The sequence below is a fragment of the Podarcis bocagei genome (assembly GCF_964188305.1).
Source record: "Podarcis bocagei genome assembly, chromosome: 5".
In the NCBI taxonomy this organism is placed as follows: domain Eukaryota; kingdom Metazoa; phylum Chordata; class Lepidosauria; order Squamata; family Lacertidae; genus Podarcis; species Podarcis bocagei.
The window spans coordinates 50,576,428-50,594,375 of NC_138129.1; the positions used below are offsets into that span (position 1 = coordinate 50,576,428).

Below are 17,948 nucleotides of genomic sequence, written 5' to 3' on the forward strand. Positions count from 1 at the left end.
GGGCGTGATCTCGTGCGTGTGGCCTTCACGGTGCAAGGAGCCCAAACGCCCCGCACTAGAGGCGGGGTTTGTGAGCCTGAGACTGAAGCAAGGTGGGGGGGGGGAGGGCAGTGGTCTGGGCTGCCTGCACGGAAACCAGCCGATCCAGGGATCCCCTGGTGCCTGTTCCCTCGGAAGCAAATCCCCCCCGATTCCAATGAGACCGACTCCCAAGTAACAGCGGACAGGGATCGCAGGCCTTGCCTTTCATTCAGCACCCCCACTGACGAATCGGGGAGCAGACAAGGTGCGCTCTAGCGCAGAATCCGACCTCGATCCTCGGCTTTGGAAGGCGCGCGGGGGGGGGGCGTCTTTGTCCACCCCTGGTCTGGGAGGACCACACTCCATCCATCAGCGGCAAGAGGCGTGGCCTAGCTTAGTCCCCGCCTCTTTCTTGAGCACGGCAGCAGCGCCGGTTCCGAGACTTCGGTGGAGCTTCCAGGAGGCAGCAAAAATGTCATCTGGCGCTGGGCCCCCCAAGAGCGGATCCCCGCTGAGGAAGCGGGCCAGTCTTCAGGCTCCCATCACAGGAGGTGAGCAGAGCGTGGTACTGTCTCCTTAGCCACTAGATGCTGCTATCGAAAGAGAGAGAAGCTGGGAAAATAGCAGTCCTGGAATGGAAACGACCCCTTTTCCTTCCGAGTCCAGCCCCCATTCCTTCACTCTATACTGTTTTTCGGTTATGTGTTTTTTCATCTTTAAGCAGACGATTGCTCCTTTAGGCTGTTTGTTGACCATGATAGGGAGACAAGAGTATCATCCTGTGCTTTTTTGCTCAGAAACAAGTCCCGCTAAGCATGCATAGGATTGTGTGAGAATTCAGGGACCAGAGAGGCATGAAGAGTACACGCGTTTTGAGGCATAAAATGGCAAATCTTTCAAAGAGCTTCAGCATCCATGTGCCACCCTTTCTGTGTGTTGTGGGGCCCCGTTCTATTGAGTGGAGCAGAAATTTGGATAGCCAAATGCTTGGTTGTTGGATTAGGGAGGAGGAACATTTTTGACTATCTGTACAGTGGAGACTAGAGGTGTTAGAATGCTGGATTTAAAGCTGTTGTTGATTAGGATAATATAGTTATACTCTGTGTTTGTTTGTTTGTTTGTTTGTTTGTTGGGTTTGGGTGTTTTGTTGTGTTTTTGTTATTCTGTATACAAGCCTTTGGAAGGCAGCAATACCTGGGATTCCTTCTAATTATGTCTTAGATTTTTAATTACAACTGACATGCTAGCTGGGGGAAAGGCATTTAGATCTGCCCCCTTCCCACCAGATGCGCCAGCTAAGGGGAGGATGTTTAGATTGCCCACAAAAAACATAGTAAGAACTGTGAATTTCCTGTGTAATACAACACATCTGAAAGATATTTTGCCTCACCTTTCCTAGTTCCTTAGAGTCAGGCTTATTTTTAATCACAGCTTGCCAGAAATTTGGTGTGGTGTGGTGTGGTGTGGTGAATGCAAAATAGTAATGCTCAATTTTCTTCTGAGCATGTGCAGAGAGCATGCCATTTCTAGTGAGCCACCTCCAGCCAGCTGGAACATGGAGTATGGCTAGGTATGTGTAAACCCTGGATCCCCTTTTCTGAGAAGTTCAGCACTGTCTGTACTTTTCCTTTCTTGGCTTCTACCTTGTTGCTTAATTTGAGGTAAGTGGGCCAGTATCTGCAGTGCTTTACAGGTTATTTGTGAGAACTGGAGAGAAGGTATATTCCCAAGTTTGACAGTTTTACTTTGAGTATTTTACCTCTTGGGTTAGATATGTCTTTTGTAGGAAGCATGGGAGTCTTTGCGCATAAAAAGCACACCCTCCTTCATGTGGGAGTACATCTGCAGTGTGTGGGTATGTAGGAACTGCAACTGCAGGATAGGGTACGTGGCATTCGCTCCTACTGAAGCAGGCTGCTGCTCCATATGGCCGTCTTTCTTGTATCCTTATGAGCTCCTGGGCTCTCTTCATTGGGAGCTATGAGTGCCCAGGAGCTGATATAGAACATACATATAGTGTAGCTGTCCAATATGTGCATACAGATTGCTGTTGATGGGTTAGATAAGCTTGTGATGTGCATATGCATGGAGGTATATATTTTTGAGAATGGGAATCATGTTAATGATAAGGTGCCTGAATTGAATGGCTGCTTGTTGATAAAAGAAATATTTACACATTGTTTCCCTCCTTTTGTTTGTTTTATATTCCTAAAATGTCTACCATCTAGATTGCCTAGGCCTGCAAACATTGGACACTTTGGAATTATTGCAGGCATTTCATAGTCTTTCCTTTATTTAGACTGGAGACGAGGGTCGTGAATGGGGTTTTCGCCTCAAAAAACTATACAGTAATGCTTTCCTTAAAACACAGGATTCCTAGTAGCCCGAATCTTAATTCTTCCTGAACTGCATTCTGAGGACTCTTTTTTCTTTTACTGGCCCTTGACTGAGCATTTGTGGCCAGTAACATAATAATTAATAATGCTGTTCTAGGCTCTTCCTTTTATTCCCCACTTGCTTCTCACCATGAGGTTTTGGGTACCCAAGCACATAATGAAAATAGCAAGAGCTTCCATTGGGGAGCACTTGCTTTGCATGTAGAAAGTCCCAGGTTCAATCCCCAGCATCCCCTGTTAAAGCTGGGAAAGACTGTTAGTCTGAAACCCTGGGGAGCTGCCAGTCAGTGTTGACAGTATTGAGCTAGATGGACCAATGTTCTGACTTGGTGTAAGGCAGTTTCCGATGTTCCTTGGGTTTGCCTTCTATCCCCATTCCCGTAGTAAATGGACAGGATTCTCTTATCCCGATTCTCCAGAATTCCTCTGGAATGTTAAGAAGACAGACTAGCCTGGAGAGCTATCCATCCCAGTGTTGCAGCTGAGGCGGCTTCCTCCATTCTCCATCAGACGCTGCTGCTATTGGTACTGAAAGGAGGACAGATCTAGGATTTGTTTTTAAGAAAATCTTTGTAGCTTGCCTTTGCTGTATATTAATTAAGAAAACTCCCGATATATCATACACCAGCACATGAAGGAGTAAGCTTTGGTGTCTTCCTTTCACTGCTTATGTGATGGTGACATTAACAACCTGAGTTATCCCACATATAAATGTAAGAAGAGGGTGCTCATCTAGTCCAGCATCCTGTTCTCACAGCGGCCAGCCAGATGCTTATGGGAAGCCAACAAGCAGGACCTGAGTGTAACAGCCCCACTCTCCCCTATTGTCAGTTCCCGCAGCTGGTATTCTGAGGCATGTTGCCTCTGCTAGCAGAAGTGGAACATACCCCTGATGGCTAGTAGCCATTGATAGCCTTCTCCTCCATGGAGTTGTCTAACCGTTTTTTGAAAAACATCTGTAGTCAGAAGTGTGTTGGGACTGGCTTCTGTCACATCGTTCTCTGTACGGTGCAGATAGTTTTTAAGGTAAAGGGACCCCTGACCATTAGGTCCAGTCGTGCTGACTCTGGGGTTGCGGCGCTCATCTTGCTTTACTGGCCTAGGGAGCCGGTGTACAGCTTCCGGGTCATGTGGCCAGCATGACTAAGCCGCTTCTGGCAAACCAGAGCAGCACACGGAAACGCCGTTTAACTTCCCATCGGAGTGGTACCTATTTATCTACTTGCACTTTGTTGTGCTTTCGAACTGCTAGGTTGGCAGGAGCAGGGGCCAAGCAACGGGAGCTCACACCATTGCGGGGATTCGAACCGCCAACCTTCTGATCGGCAAGCCCTAGGCTCTGTGGTTTAACCCACAGCGCCACCCGCGTCCCTGCCGATAGTTTTTAAGCTGACACAAACACTTCATTACATTACACCAGCCTGTCTGAGTGCAAATCAAATGATTTTGCCGGTGCTCTTCAGAGTGTGAGATAGTCATTGCATCTTTTTCTGCCCTACCTTTGTTTCAAGGGGTGTGTATGTGTGGGCAGAATCTCTAGGCCCTTTCAGCATTTGTGGAAGTAAGCTCTGAAAGAAACAGCATGCTTCTTCCTATGTTCTCTAGTACTTGAGAGAATATCATTATTACTACATTGCAACTGGAAGTAAAATACTTCTGCACAGCCAAGACCATTGTTAAGTGACAGCGAGGCGTGCCTGGCTGCTTAGGGTGTCACATTTTAAAAACAGCTCGCAAAATGCCAGACGTGATTTCAGTTATTTTCTCATCTGTAATGGTACCCTTACAATTCCAGTTTCCCTCCCTCCTCATAGGAGGGATAATGGCAGGGCTGTGTATGGTGTTGTGCACGTCTATAAAATTGTCACACAAGCACAAGATCTGATAGAAGGTGCAAATCCTGATTTGCCGATGACCTTAGTTTTCACTTTAATTTTTTAAAAAGCCTGTTTTTTTAGCCTAGGCCTGGAGACATTCCAGATGTTGCTGGACTACAGCTCCTGTCATCCCTGAGTCTGACAGCTGTAAAGGCCAAATGTAATGGTGGGAGATGGAGTCTAGCAACATCTGGAGGGTCACAGGGTCCCTATTCCTGCTTCAGGATTTCCAGTTTCAAGGAGTTGGTACTTTAGTGCCCTAAACAGCTTTGCATCATTTCCTCCTTATTTTGTTTCAATACCCTTCATTTTTCACAGCATTTGTCCCCCCATCAGTCTTCAGAAACATCATTTTGGGATTCAGACCACAGTGTTCAAACTGAGCAAAACGTTTCACATTTCCATATATTTTAATTGCAGCAGTTGGCTTTCCTAGGTTGTTTTAGTGTAGAATTTGGAATCTTTTAAAAAAAAACCAACAGAAGTGCATACAGCCCTTGGACGTAACTGTGTAGTAAAGTCTGTGCAGCACAAATGCTGTCCCTGTCCCCGTCCCCATGCTCAATCTTTTTTATCCATCAGTGAAACTTAATTGCATTCACTTTGGAGCAATTTGGGAATTGTCCTGTCCTTGACTTGTCCAGGATCACATAGAAACAGGGCATGGCAAAGGTTTGCATTCAAATCTGCTGAGTCTTTCACTCTAACCACTGCAGTCAGCTTTCCTTTGTTAAATGACCCACCCTTGTCCCCTAAAGCTGTGAGGTAGTGGAGCCCTGTGCATGTACGGGACATATGGCTTTGTTGTTGCTGTTCTCTTGTTTTCCTTACTGTAGTAATATTTGTTCTTTGGGAGGAAAGCATGAAATACAAGGAAAAGAAACTTATTACTGTTGTTGTTTTTTGAGATACATGTTATTTTGAAAAGTATAGGGAATATTGGAGAAACAGGATGGAAGGGTTATAGCTGCCCACAAATATATATAGCAAGAGAGAAAAAGAGAGAGCGTGTACTTATAACCAGCAAAATTAGAGCTTGATAGAGATCTCCTAGCCACTATTTACCTTTAAGTCTATGTATCTGAGGCAACAGGGAAATGTTAAATAGCAAACTGATCATGCCTCTTGCCTTAGTTTCCTTTGGGCAGGCAGAATATTTTGAGAATCTCATTTTTTTTAAAAAAAATAATGCAAATAATATTGACTAGTCCTCTTGGGAGAAAATCCTGAGAACATAATCATATTTACTCTTGTGGTCCTCATGGGAGTAAAATTCCTAGAACAGGATGATCATACTGTGTGACCTAAAAACATTTCTCAAAAGCAAATATTACAGTCACATAACAACCAATGGATGCTTCTTTAGCTATGAATCCTGGTGGTAATAACCTCAGGCTAAACAGTGGAGAAGAGGACTGGCGTGCAGAAGGTGAGAATCTTCCCCAGGCTTCAAATGAGAAGTGACTGCTAGAAAAGATGAGACAAGCTGGGGACCAAACTGATTAGAGGGTGCTAATAAGGCCCTGGGAAACAAGGTAATGGGGATGCAAGAGGAGATGCGTTGGCATATTGAGGAGCAAGGGCAGACCAATGAAGGATTTGGGGGTTCCAAGCATGGGATTGTGAGTGGTGGCACAGCAGTCAAAGGCAGGAAATAGAGGGAAATGTGTGTTTTAAAAGAATATTTCATGCCATGTGGAGGGATCTGGGAAGTGTGGGATCATCTTTCAGCTTATTTATGTGTGTGAGAGAGAGCATTTCAAAATTACTCTATTGCTAAATCTGCAGTAAAAGGATGGCAATGCTGCTTTGGTTTTCTTTAGAAATCTTACAGCGCAGTTCTGTTGTGCAGCAACGTTAAGCTGAATTCTAACCTTTTGTGAGTGAATTTCCTGATGTTTCCTCCACCCGTTTTTGTCTTTTTAAAATTTATTTAAAACTGTTTTAAGCTGCCTTTCCATAACTCAAAGCAGCTCACAGCGAATATTAAAATATAGTAAAAAGGAGCAAAACATTATAATAGTGAAGAACAGGGGTTGTATAGAAAAATAACAGTGAACTATCTATTGAAATTAAAAACTAGGTGAAAGAGGTATTGCCTTGGCACCAGTGCTTTTTCAAATAGAAAAACAGGTGCTGGTAGTCACCTTTAAGTTGTTACAGTAAGTGCCACACTTTTAACATTTGGGGGAAAGGTGCTGGTTCTGCATACCATTGAGTACCCCAGAAAAAGCACTGCTTTGCACCCTTCCTAAAAGCCAGTAAAGAAGAGCGTTTTCTGCTGCAATGGAGTAACATATGTAAAGCCCTTGACCTCTTGCTTTTAACCACAGTACAGAAAATGGGGACTACTTAGAAGCAAAGCCACATGGAGCAAGCATATAGTTGTTCATTGTTTAGCAGGGTATTTTAGTTATTGTTGAGTCACTACTGGTCAGTTGAGTTTGTGCTCTCTATTTTTAGTTCTGTAGCAGTTAAAAAATGTTTCCTGCCCCTGTCCAACTAATTCAGGTAAAAATAAATAAATGAAACTCGAGTAATAAACCTATAAATAGTCATGGATACACAATAGCCTGTGGTCTAAGCCAGATGTTGAAGAGCTGCTGTTTGGAAGAAGAATTCTCTCTAGGGTGTGGTGACAAAACCACTGAACCAGCCTTGCAAATAAGCCCACAAAAGTTACTAGCCTGCAAAATGTTTCGAGCTTGCAGGTGGGAATGATGGAAAGCTCCCCTTCTTCTCCAGGAACCCACTACATTCCTATGCTAAGTGTGGCAGAATATAGTGCAACTCCAGTGTGTGCCTCTTGTTAACTCTCCCTCTGTTACTCTCAGCAGATGTACAAAGCACAGCACAGTTTTGAAAGGGAGATTTCCCAGTGAAATGTTGGAAACTCCTGCAGAATGTGCACCTTGTGTCAGTTGTGTGATCTGAGAAAATTGTCTTGAGCAGAAGATTTTAAGAGGGAGGCAAAGATTGCCAGATCCTTTTTATTAAAATCAGAATTATATTTCCAGAGGTCTAGGCTGCCTGCCCTCCCCTCCTTTTGTATGCATGACTGCAACCCTCTTTAGGCTGCTGCCATAGGGTTTAGCTATCTAGCCCAGGGGTCAGCAACCTTTTTCAGCCATGGGCCGGTCCACCGTCCCTCAGACCATGTAGTGCGCTGGACTATATTTGGGGGTGGGGGAAATGAACAAATTCCTATGCCCCAAAAATAACCCAGAGATGCATTTTAAATAAAGGCACACATTCTACTCATGTAAAAACATTCTGATTCCCAGACCATTCTGCGGGCCGGATTTAGAAGGCGATTGGGCCACATCCGGCCCCCAGGCCTTAGGTTGCCTACCCCTGATCTAGCCTAACCACCTGCTTGATGCAGGAAGTCCAAAGCTATAGTATTTCCAACAGAAGAGAAAACCTTAGGCTTACTGAAATAGGGTTACTAGGGAGTAGCATCCATATAAAATAGTGAGCCTTACTTCTAAGTAAATATTTACAGTGGTACCTTGGGTTACAGACGCTTCAGGTTACATACGCTTCAGGTTACTGACTCCGCTAACCCAGAAATAGTACCTCAGGTTAAGAACTTTGCTTCAGGATGAGAACAGAAATCGTGTTCTGGTGGCGTGGCGGCAGCGGGAGGCCCCATTAGCTGAAGTGGTGCTTCAGGTTAAGAACAGTTTCAGGTTAAGAACGGACCTCCAGAACAAATTAAGTACTTAACCTGAGGTAACACTGTATAGGCTTACACTGTTATTGTCTTTTATCCTGTGTGGGATGTTTTTATTTTCTCCCTGGTTGGTATAAAATTATTTCCATGACAACAGGCTAAAACTTGCAGGCAGAGTTGAGGATTGAAGCTGGGTCTCCTGTCCTAAGGCCACTCACAAGTCCACCTGATAGACCAGCAGGATCTTAGCTTTTTCTCTCCTCCACCATCTTTATTTACACCTAGATAATGACAGCCTCTAGTGCACAGAAGTGTTTTGCGAATCTCACTGAATACTCAGTACAGTACAGTGTTTTCTATAGTATTTTGATTTTTGTTCTCCTTGGATGATAAGAACTAATTGTTTACATTTTGTTTGCATTCTGTCTTAGATCTTGCTTAACTTTCAGTCATATTGCACATATGCTTCTTATTTGCCGGCTTTGACTTTGTTGTCAAATCAAAACCAAGTAATAATTCCAAATTTTACTAAGCAACAACAACAACAACTGTGGAAAAGGCATCATTTATGCAGCTTCCATCATTTCTCCGGGGATTTATTTTGTCATCTGCACAACGCAAGTAATCCAGAAACAGGCGACTAATGTTTGACAGAGGGAGTTAAATGCCTCCTCCTCCTCCTCCTCCTCCTCTTCCTCCTCCTCCTCCTCCTCCTCCTCCCTGGCCCACAGACTTATTATTCAGTGTACTTCTGTTGCTTCCAAGCATCTGGCTCTAAGGCTGTTTTTGTCAAGCTGCTGAAATTCATCCAACAGCCATTCCCACTCCAGTACAAATACTAACACTGAGTATAAGGAAGGTCTGTGTAAATATATCCCCATGCTTCATATTTCTCTTATCTGCCTCATTTGCTTGCAACCCCAATAACTGATATATATTATTTATTATTGAAAATACAGGTGTTTCTCACCTGTGGACATAACAATATTGATAGGAAAAAGGTATTAGCCATTCTATTTTGAAAGGGATTGATGCCAGTCTTTAGGTGTCAATCTCCTCAAAGGCTTGGCTGCTGATCTGTAGTTCTCCACACACACCCCATATTCATTTGAAAGAAAGCTATATACCTACAAAAATAAGTAAAGGTAAAGGTACCCCTGCCCGTACGGGCCAGTCGTGTCCAACTCTAGGGTTGTGCGCCCATCTCACTTAAGAGGCCGGGGGCCAGCGCTGTCTGGAGACACTTCCGGGTCACGTGGCCAGCGTGACGAAGATGCTCTGGCGAGCTGGCACCAGCGCAGCACACGGAAACGCCGTTTACCTTCCCGCTATAAAACGGTACCTATTTATCTACTTGCACTTAGGGGTGCTTTCAAACTGCTAGGTGGGTAGGAGCTGGGACCGAAAGACGGGAGCTCACCCTGCCGCGGGGATTCGAACCACCAACCATGCGATCGGCAAGCCCTAGGCACTGAGGTTTTACCCACAGCACCACCCGCGTCCACCCACTACAAAAATAGTTTTATTTTATTTAGGAAAGCAATACAAAACTGCTTAATTAAGGAAAATATTTAAGCTGTGTATAATAAAATAATTGTCACCGATAAGAGCAGCATTTTTGTTTTTATTTTAGAAACAAGTGCATACACAACACTATATCTGGGTAGGCTTGCTGAAACAAAGAAACTAGCTGGTGTGTGAAATGGTATAGTGAGGGTGCCTACCTAATGTCAATAGGCAGGGAGTTCCACAGGTGCTGCCACAGTGAAAGGCTGACTCCTCCCAGATGTGGAAATAATGAAGTTTACCTCCATGGGTTTCAAAACCCAGTTTTGAGCAGTTCAGCCTGGAGCTTGCCTCTGGGGATTTGGGGCTTGGCTGCTCTGGTGCCATCCCTGAAAACGCATTTCACTTAAGGGCTTTGTGAGCAAGTACCGCATTGGATTGGATTTGGCTCTCTCAACAAGAGGTGTGGGATCCTTGGCCAGATTGTTGAGAACTGGAGAAAGTCTGTGTAAGCAACATTGGGGCACTGCTGCTGCTGCTGCCGCTGCCGCTGCCGCCACTGCCACTGCCTTCCTCAGAAAGAGAGCGATCACTGGGCAGGCTTCCAAAACCTGCTGCCAGTCTGTCTTCAAAGGATCGAGACTGAGGAATGACATGCCCATCACTGTCACCCCTGAGGCCCTTCATCTCCGTGACAGCAGACTCTGAGCACAGGCACCTCCATTACGTCCTGCGGGATCAGGAAAGGACAGCTGCTTCTCATAGGCCATTTATTGTTCTTAATTAACCAGCGGCTGCAGCGCTTGGAGACAAAGCTTATAGGCGGCTTCTGCCAAGACAACCTCCATCCTCGTCACCACTGAGCTGCAGTCCAGTATGCAGCACAGCTTCGATTCTTCCACTTCCTCTCCTTACCTTGGAACCAAACGAGATCTGGCTTGGAGTTGTCTTAACACACCTGGGTGATGCCATCAATGGAGTGTGTGCCGTAAGGGCTAGAATGTGCCATTTGGGAAGTAACGATTCCTAATGGTTAGAGCTGGATGGTCTGTGAGCCAGATAGAGACAATCTGCTACAGATAGCAGAAAAGTAATATTTTCCAGACTGGTGCAGGAGAAATTGGGCAAAGGGGAGCACCCTCCCTCAGATTCTAGCCAGAGTGGGGTTTAATGTTTGAGAGGGACAGATAATCACACCTTGCAAACTGACTGCTGGATGGAATTTGTGTGTATGTTTACCAGACTCCTCATAGCCTTTAGTGGGAAAAAGATGGGGGGAGCACAAGACACACCTCTGTTTGCCCCCCCCCCCACCCATGAAATATGATATATTCTGTTTTAAAATCATACAGAGACAATGTGAAACAAAAACAGAGAGGGGCAATAACAACAACAACATTGAGCTTAACCAAATAAGAATCTCAATGTATTCCCTACAAAGTATGTGGCTTGGAGTGTTCTTGTGCCTTATTATACCAGTACATAATGAAAACACACTCTTAAAGTTGAGTTAGCTTTTGTTCGATTTCCCCCTTTTCTTACAGCATGAACGACCAGTATGTGGTGCTCTGTGCTTTTGTGTGTGGGTAGATCTCTGCCATTGCTTGCTTTCAGAGAGAGATGGGGGCGGGCGCTGGGATACACGTCTGCAGCTGTGGCTGGCATGTTAGGGGTTAACGCCTCCTTACTTTGAGGCCAGGAGTTAGCTCTGCTGCGTGGCCACTGGTGGCGGAGGGTGGCTTCTCTTTGCCTGTCTGGCTCTGCCTGCCTCTTGGAAGAGACTGTCATATATTTTTTGTCTCCTCCCTCTCCCCCCATGTAGCTACGGTTGGTACAGCCCAAGCCGGCTCTGGAGCTGGAATCCTGTGGGACTGCAGCTCTCAGAGAGGAGGCTGCGAAACACCGGCAAGAGCAGCGGCAGCAGGCACCTCTGTCTGCTTCGTCCTCGTTGCCTTCTTGTGGGCACTCTGCCTCCCCCAAGGGTACCTTGGAGGCTTTTTGGTCCACGCTCAGGGGGCAGAAGGTGATGGGATGCTCCTTGCCTAGCCTGCCAGCATCTTGGTTTCCAGGTGGAGAAAAGGCAGCGGCTTAGTGAGGCCCTTAAGACTGCCAGATCTGTAAGTGTTTGGAAATGTCTTTTCCTTTCTCCCCTCTGGGGCTGGATGGTTTTGAGTTGCAGCTGCTCATATTAATCAGGAGTTCTGAGATGCTTGAAGGATAAAGTGAAGCCTGCCTGTTCTATTTAATGGGCTGGAGTTGCACTGCTGTGTTGTTAAGGGGCATGCGATTTAAAAGCCTTTGACGTGAGATGGGCATGTGGCACTCAGCGTAAAAGAGAGGGGTGATTTGCTCAGGCTGCCGCAGAAGGCAAATCCCTGAAAGTTAGAGCAGGAGCACTGGCAAGGTATTCCTGTATTGATTGAGGCTTGAGGTTTCTTTTTTTCCGGGGAGTGGGAGGTGTTTTGTGTCTCTGTGTGTAAACCTCTGGCAATTCTCTGAAGCTGGGCTAGCTGACAGCTCATCACTGAAGGGGACCTCCACCGGCTATCCTGGTGCAGATGCTGAAATGTCTGTCTTGGGGAATGGGGGAAGTGGGTAATGATGACAGCTTCTTTTGCAGTTGTTTGTATCCCTATCATGTTCTCAGATGCATTGCAAGAGTTTGGATTCCTTGTGATGAGAAGTTGTTGTGATGATACCCACAAAAAATGCAGGACTTCTATCCCTTGCACTCTGTTTTAGTATTTTGGTTGTGCAAGCGCAAGGCTTCTCTTGAGAAAGGGAGTTTAAAAACAAACAAACCCACACATACTTTAATTAATTGAATGTGTATAGATCTGATAGCCATTAGTCAAAACCACCTGCATGTACTATGTACAATAAAATTAAAAATGGGGGTGGGGAAACTATGATGCTTATTAGTACTCTTTAAAGCATATTTCTGTGATCTTCTAGTACTTGTGAAAATACAGCTGTTTGGAAGAGGCTCCACTATTTCATTGAAATACATTCTGTAAAAACTGCCCAATTTTTTACCCCAAGGAACTAGTCACGTGGCAATTTATCTGTGCTACCTTGTCTCATGTTGCTGGAACAGGCATTTCAGCGATCAACAGAGGACTACTGAGAGAGAGAGAGAGAGAGTCTAGCTTTCTAGTTTCTCAGGGCAAGCCTTTAAGCCACTGTTAAACTAACCATAATTGCATCCCCAGTGTTTGTGGGAAACCCCAAGGGTAAATTGCGTAAAAGAAAAATGAATATCTGGTCCTTGGAGTCGGATTGATGGAGCACCTAGTGACCTCTCGCCAATGAGATGTCACAATAAAGTATCTCAATTATATACATGTGAATGAAGCCGTCGCTATATATTACAGCATCGGCATATGTCTGAATTAGCCACATTTCTGCTGCTCTGTGTGTAGTAGGCTCAGGAATTCCAAAAGAGTGGCGTAACAAGTGTCACAATATGGGCATGTGACCGACTCAGCATCCCCAGCTATAGTCTTGGTGGAGGAGCTTCAGCATTTGGCCAGAGCTTGACTTAAGTGAAGACCATTGCAGATTCAGAACCAAGCATGATGATGTGACTAAGTGTGGGAAGCCATGTCCTGTCTTTACTTCTCCTAGGTATCTGAGTATAGGAGGAGCAGGCTACACTGCTGACCCCACTAAACTTTTTCTGCAACATCACAAGGGGATTTTTGCCATGGAGGGTTTGGGCCTGGAAGTGATGCTCCCCCATTGGTTCTGGCAGGTGTTGGGAGGCTGCCCAACAAAAGCTGGGGCTCCAGACTGCTGCACATCCTAAAGCTGCTAGTGGCAGTGGAAGAAAGGTTGAGGAAATCTGTGTTGCCATCCGTGGTGTTGCCCAGCCAGCAATTGGAGCTACAGGAGCAGCTGTTCTTGGCTGCCCCCCTCATGAGCTGAAGACACATGCTGGCTTTGATGGGGCTGCCAAGCCTTAGCCCTGCAATTGGCCTGGCGGTTCCCCAGCTCTTGCTGTTTTTTTCCTAATGAATTGATTGTTTGCACTGTGCACAGGGAGCCCATTAGGGAGACATGTGAGGGTCATTAGCAAGGCACAGTGGAGCTTGACTATTCAGGCAGTGCCTGGATTGGGAGTGGGAGAGGGGCAATGGGCGGGGGGAGGGAACCCAAGCAAACACTTCTTCCTTCCACAGAAGCCACTGTGATTGAGTGGGTAGTCAGCCTCTGGGGCATCAGGCAGGCAAAAACACTCTGAATCAGGTTTGACAGTTGATGGCAATGCTCTCCTCCTTGTCCTAGAACAGGGCTTGATGCTTCTGCTTTGTGGTGTGTACCTTGGTGACCTGCTGAGGGCCAGATGCAAAGCAGGCATTGCAAGCTTTCATCGTGGGGTGGTGGTGGGGGAGACCTTCGTGTAGTTATGGAGTTCTCGCGTGTCTCCAGTGAGCTCAGGATATGAATGAACTCGAAGGGACTGGTTTCTCTTGTGTCACCCTTTCGTCGGGTAGTTGTGACACTTGTGAAACTTGCTCAGCATCTACTAAGATAAGTGGCCCCCTCCCCTACAAACTGGAATGTGTTGTGCAGAGGTTTCTGGGAATAGGCTGCTAAGGACAGCAGGGCCATTTTTTCCTTTTCTGTGACAAGTTTCGTTCTGAAGGAATGAGTACTGAAAATCGGAGTGCACAAAATGCATATTGCCAGCTACTGCAGTGCAGCTGCTTTTGGGGCGGAATCAACATCTGTTTTAAGTGCCCCCACGACAAGAATTTTGGTTATTGTAGATGTAACAGCTAAGAACACTAGATGGGGAAAAGCTAATAATCGTATCATTTCAGAAATGACGTTTCCAGGTATATAATTATGAAATGCTTTCTTAGACCCTGGTGGGTAGGAACACACGTGTCTCATTGCCGGATGATGCTCTGGAGATCCTGCCTGTTCTTTTGAACACTCTTAAGGCAGCAACAGCAGAATCGTATGCGGCTCCTCTGGCTCTTTTTGGCCTGTTACTTTTATCTGCTGTTACCCCTTTCCCACTCTGCTACATGAAGATGGATGCAGGATCTGGAGGAGGAATGGACTGGGAAATGCGGTAGCTCCTTGTGTTCCTGTTGCCGTGGGATGTTTAGACCCAGGCAGGATCTCTAGATTGTGATCAGGCAACCTTTTGGGAAGGGCCATAGCTAGATAGCAGGGTACATACTCTGCATTGCAGAACATCCCAAATTCAATCCCTGGTATTTCCAGGTGGAGCTGGACAACATCGTCCCCACTGAAAGTCTGAAGAGTCACTGTTAATCATTGTAGAGTAGGCAACACTGAGCTCAACAAACCAGTGGTCTGACTCTGTATAAAGCAGCTTCTGTGGCAATTTGACCAGGAGATTTTCTCTAAAGTAATAATTCTCCATCTTGTATTTATTCTTGAGCGATTTACAGGGGCAACAGTGAGTGACAGATCGCTCACCAGTCAAGCACCTCCAGTGCCATCAGACATCTTCCACCCATCCTTACTTGTTGGCCTTTCACCCTTCGCCTAAAGTAATTTCAACTTCTTCATGGACAGTAACAAACTTACTTGAACACTCTGCTGATATTAAATACAATTTAGAAGAAGATATTCTGTCTCTTGACAAGAAAAGGAAATCAGTGCTTGCAGGCCAGCTGTGTTGGGTTGAAAAGTGACTCTAGATAGACAATAGCTGGTTTGGATGGGAAGACAAATGGAATTCCTTGCGTAGTGGGTGATGTCAGTAATTATAGACAGGACTTGTACGATTCAACCGAGGGAATGCCAGATCCTGTGATTTAGTGTGGGCTGTGCAAGTGAGCCATGAATTTTCATGAATGTGTGTACTTATGATATCCTCTTCAAAGAATGGAATGTGATGTATCGCATGACAGAGAGAGTGAAAAAGAAGTAAGGACACGAGGCATTACAGTGATAAAAAATGTTTGCAGGGACTGTGGATTGATTGATTAATTTGGACACTTTTATCCTGTTCATCCAAAAGTTCAGGGTGGCATACATGGGTCCCCCCCCCCCACCTCATTATCCACACAACAACCCTGTGACTTCAATCTGGCTGAGAGAGAATAACTAGCCCCGGGTCACTCGGAACTTCATGACGGTTGAAATGGGATCTGAGCCTGGGTCTCCCCAGTCCTAATTCAGCAATGTCACTTGGAGCAGTATGGCTTGGAAAATGGTACCTAGAAATGGATCCTTTTGGCTCCTGAGCCCAAATCCTTTTGTGTGGCTATGAATACCTGAAACTTTTAAATAGAAAAGGATCTGACAAAGCCATGTAGTGTTTACTTGTGACATAGTTGACCACACAAGTTATGTAGATTTCCTGCCTATTGACAGCATGCAAGAGTGTCAGTTTATGTAATTGCCAGTAGCTGTTGGTGATAGTCCAGTTCCGCTAGAGGTGTCATGTTCCTTTGTACCTTTGAACCTCCCTTGCCCCCCGCCCCAGTCTATTGCTTATTATTCTCTACTTAGTAGGTGAAACGTCTTGCTTAGAGCTGCCTTGCAAATCGACCCAATGAAAATGTAACCATGGTTAGGTGATCAAAGCTGTGCTGCAGGTTTGCATCTCCTTCCTTGCCCATCATCACCTTCCTTACTTTAGCTCTCAAAAATCAACTTCCCTCACCTGGTTAGATTTGACTCTGGCACAGAAGCATTAACATCTGCAGCAGCACAAACAGAGATGGAAGCTTGTTTGCAAACCATGGCTAGTACCAGTCAAGATGTCTACATGAGCCACGGAAAGGAAATAATTCACATGAGTTAGAAGATTGCTAGTTTGGCACCTACATTGGGTTATTACGGGGGGAAATGAGCTCTTGTGTGTTGACTATGTCCACATGGTGACTACTATAATGTGTGGAGGGTGCAGACATGTGTGAAAAATTGGTGGCATGGACTTAGAGACCTTATGGTTTAAAGGCACCACAGAGACATGCAGAGGAGCAAAGAAAATCCATATTTTCTGTAGTGTGTGAAGCATCCTTGGGAGACATTAAAAACAGATCTATGAGCAACCTTGTCACAAGTTAGAACTAAACAACAAGATATGTAATGGACCAATTTAGTGTATTCTACAACACATACTGAGCACACAGCAGTTGAGACTCTGATCTGCTTTTAAAATGTCTCAAGTAACTACATTCTTTTGCTCCCTTTCCCTTGAGGAGTCTATTTTGTTTACCTTGCTTTATTTTTAGGAATTTTGAGGTCAAGACATGTCGATTCTAGCAGAAGGGAACAAAGTAATTGCCCATGACTCTGTATTATTTCACAACTTGCTTTGCCCCTTAGTCTGCAGAGGTAGGAAGTTGGGTCACCCCTGGATTCCTGTGTGGCTTCAGAGAGGCCACTCCATGGTAGATCTTGGCCAACAGTCAGCATAAGTGCTGTGGTTGGGTTGTTTGTATTGATTTCCCTATCTGTTACCCTTGTGCTGCATGGGGAGCTAGGAGTGGTTGTGTTCTTGTGGCGGCGGCAGGGAGGAAAGGTCTGGTCTGCAAGCATTTGCTCTCATTAGAACGTTAAGGCCTGAGAGCTGAAAGCCAGTCACCCCTATAAAATGGACTTTGAGCAGTTTCTCCTGTGAGGCTCAGCGTAGGGTCTGGCTGATCGGTCCATGGTGTTTGCCTTCAGCCTCTGCAGGCGCAAACAAGAGAGAATGTGTCTCTGCCAGGTTCCTTTTAACAGAACAAAGGATGTGTTATTCCCCTTAATAGTCTTTCTGGAAGCCAACTTAAGGTACTCGTCTCCAGGCTGGAAGCTGATTATTATTTCTACATCAGACAAGTGGTAGGGCAAGCCTTACCAACTAGTTTAAACTTTTAGAAGGGATGGGATACCTGTTATTGTTTTTAGTGCTTCTCAACCTCAAAGTAGACGCTAAGAGTCTTGAAGCTGGTGAGAAATGGGATCCTTTTAACTGGGCGTGATGGTGAGGAGCCTTATCTTTTTACAACAGGGATGGGGACTGTGTGGTCCTCCATGGACTCCAGCTCTCATCAGCCATAGCCAGCATGCCCATTAGTGAGGGGTGGTGAGAGCTGTAGTCCAACAACATCCTCAGGGCCGCAGTTTCTGTGTCCTTGTTCTTCAAGAAAAGCTATAGCATCTGTTCATTTTTAGCTAGCATAGTCAGTTCCTGGCCCTGCCAGAAATTCCTTGTTAAGTATGGCAGTAAGTATTTTCATCTCCGAGCTGGAGTCCTCCATCTGCACCGTGGTTTTTGGTTGTCACAAATGCTTTGTGGTTGTCACAAATGCTAGGAGGAATGGCATTGAAAAAGCCCAATAAAAGGTGATGCCAGTTGATAAGGGATTCTTTCCCATTTGAAAGGAGATCTGGTCCTCAGCTCAGTGGCATTTCCAGTATTTTGAGGTGACTGGATCACTTTGAGAACCGACATTTGAGACATGGTGGGGTCCAGCTGAATAGCATATGCTGGTT

At 45.4% G+C, this 17,948-nt stretch overlaps 1 protein-coding gene across 4 annotated transcripts in view; it reads left to right on the forward strand.

Moving 5' to 3' along the window:
• AMPD2 (adenosine monophosphate deaminase 2) overlaps positions 1-17,948 on the forward strand; it is a 49,621-nt gene that overhangs the window by 2,277 nt on the left and 29,396 nt on the right. For 2 of the 4 annotated variants that reach the window (XM_081194160.1, XM_081194162.1), the window contains exon 1: positions 367-572. The exons of 1 other annotated variant lie outside the window; for it this stretch is intronic. In XM_081194160.1, coding sequence (XP_081050286.1) covers positions 494-572 — 79 coding nt within the window. In that variant the 5' untranslated portion in view covers positions 367-493. Of the gene's footprint in view, positions 1-366; positions 573-11,353; positions 11,594-17,948 lie in introns of those variants that run through there. One more of the 4 variants, XM_081194163.1, reaches the window with a different exon arrangement.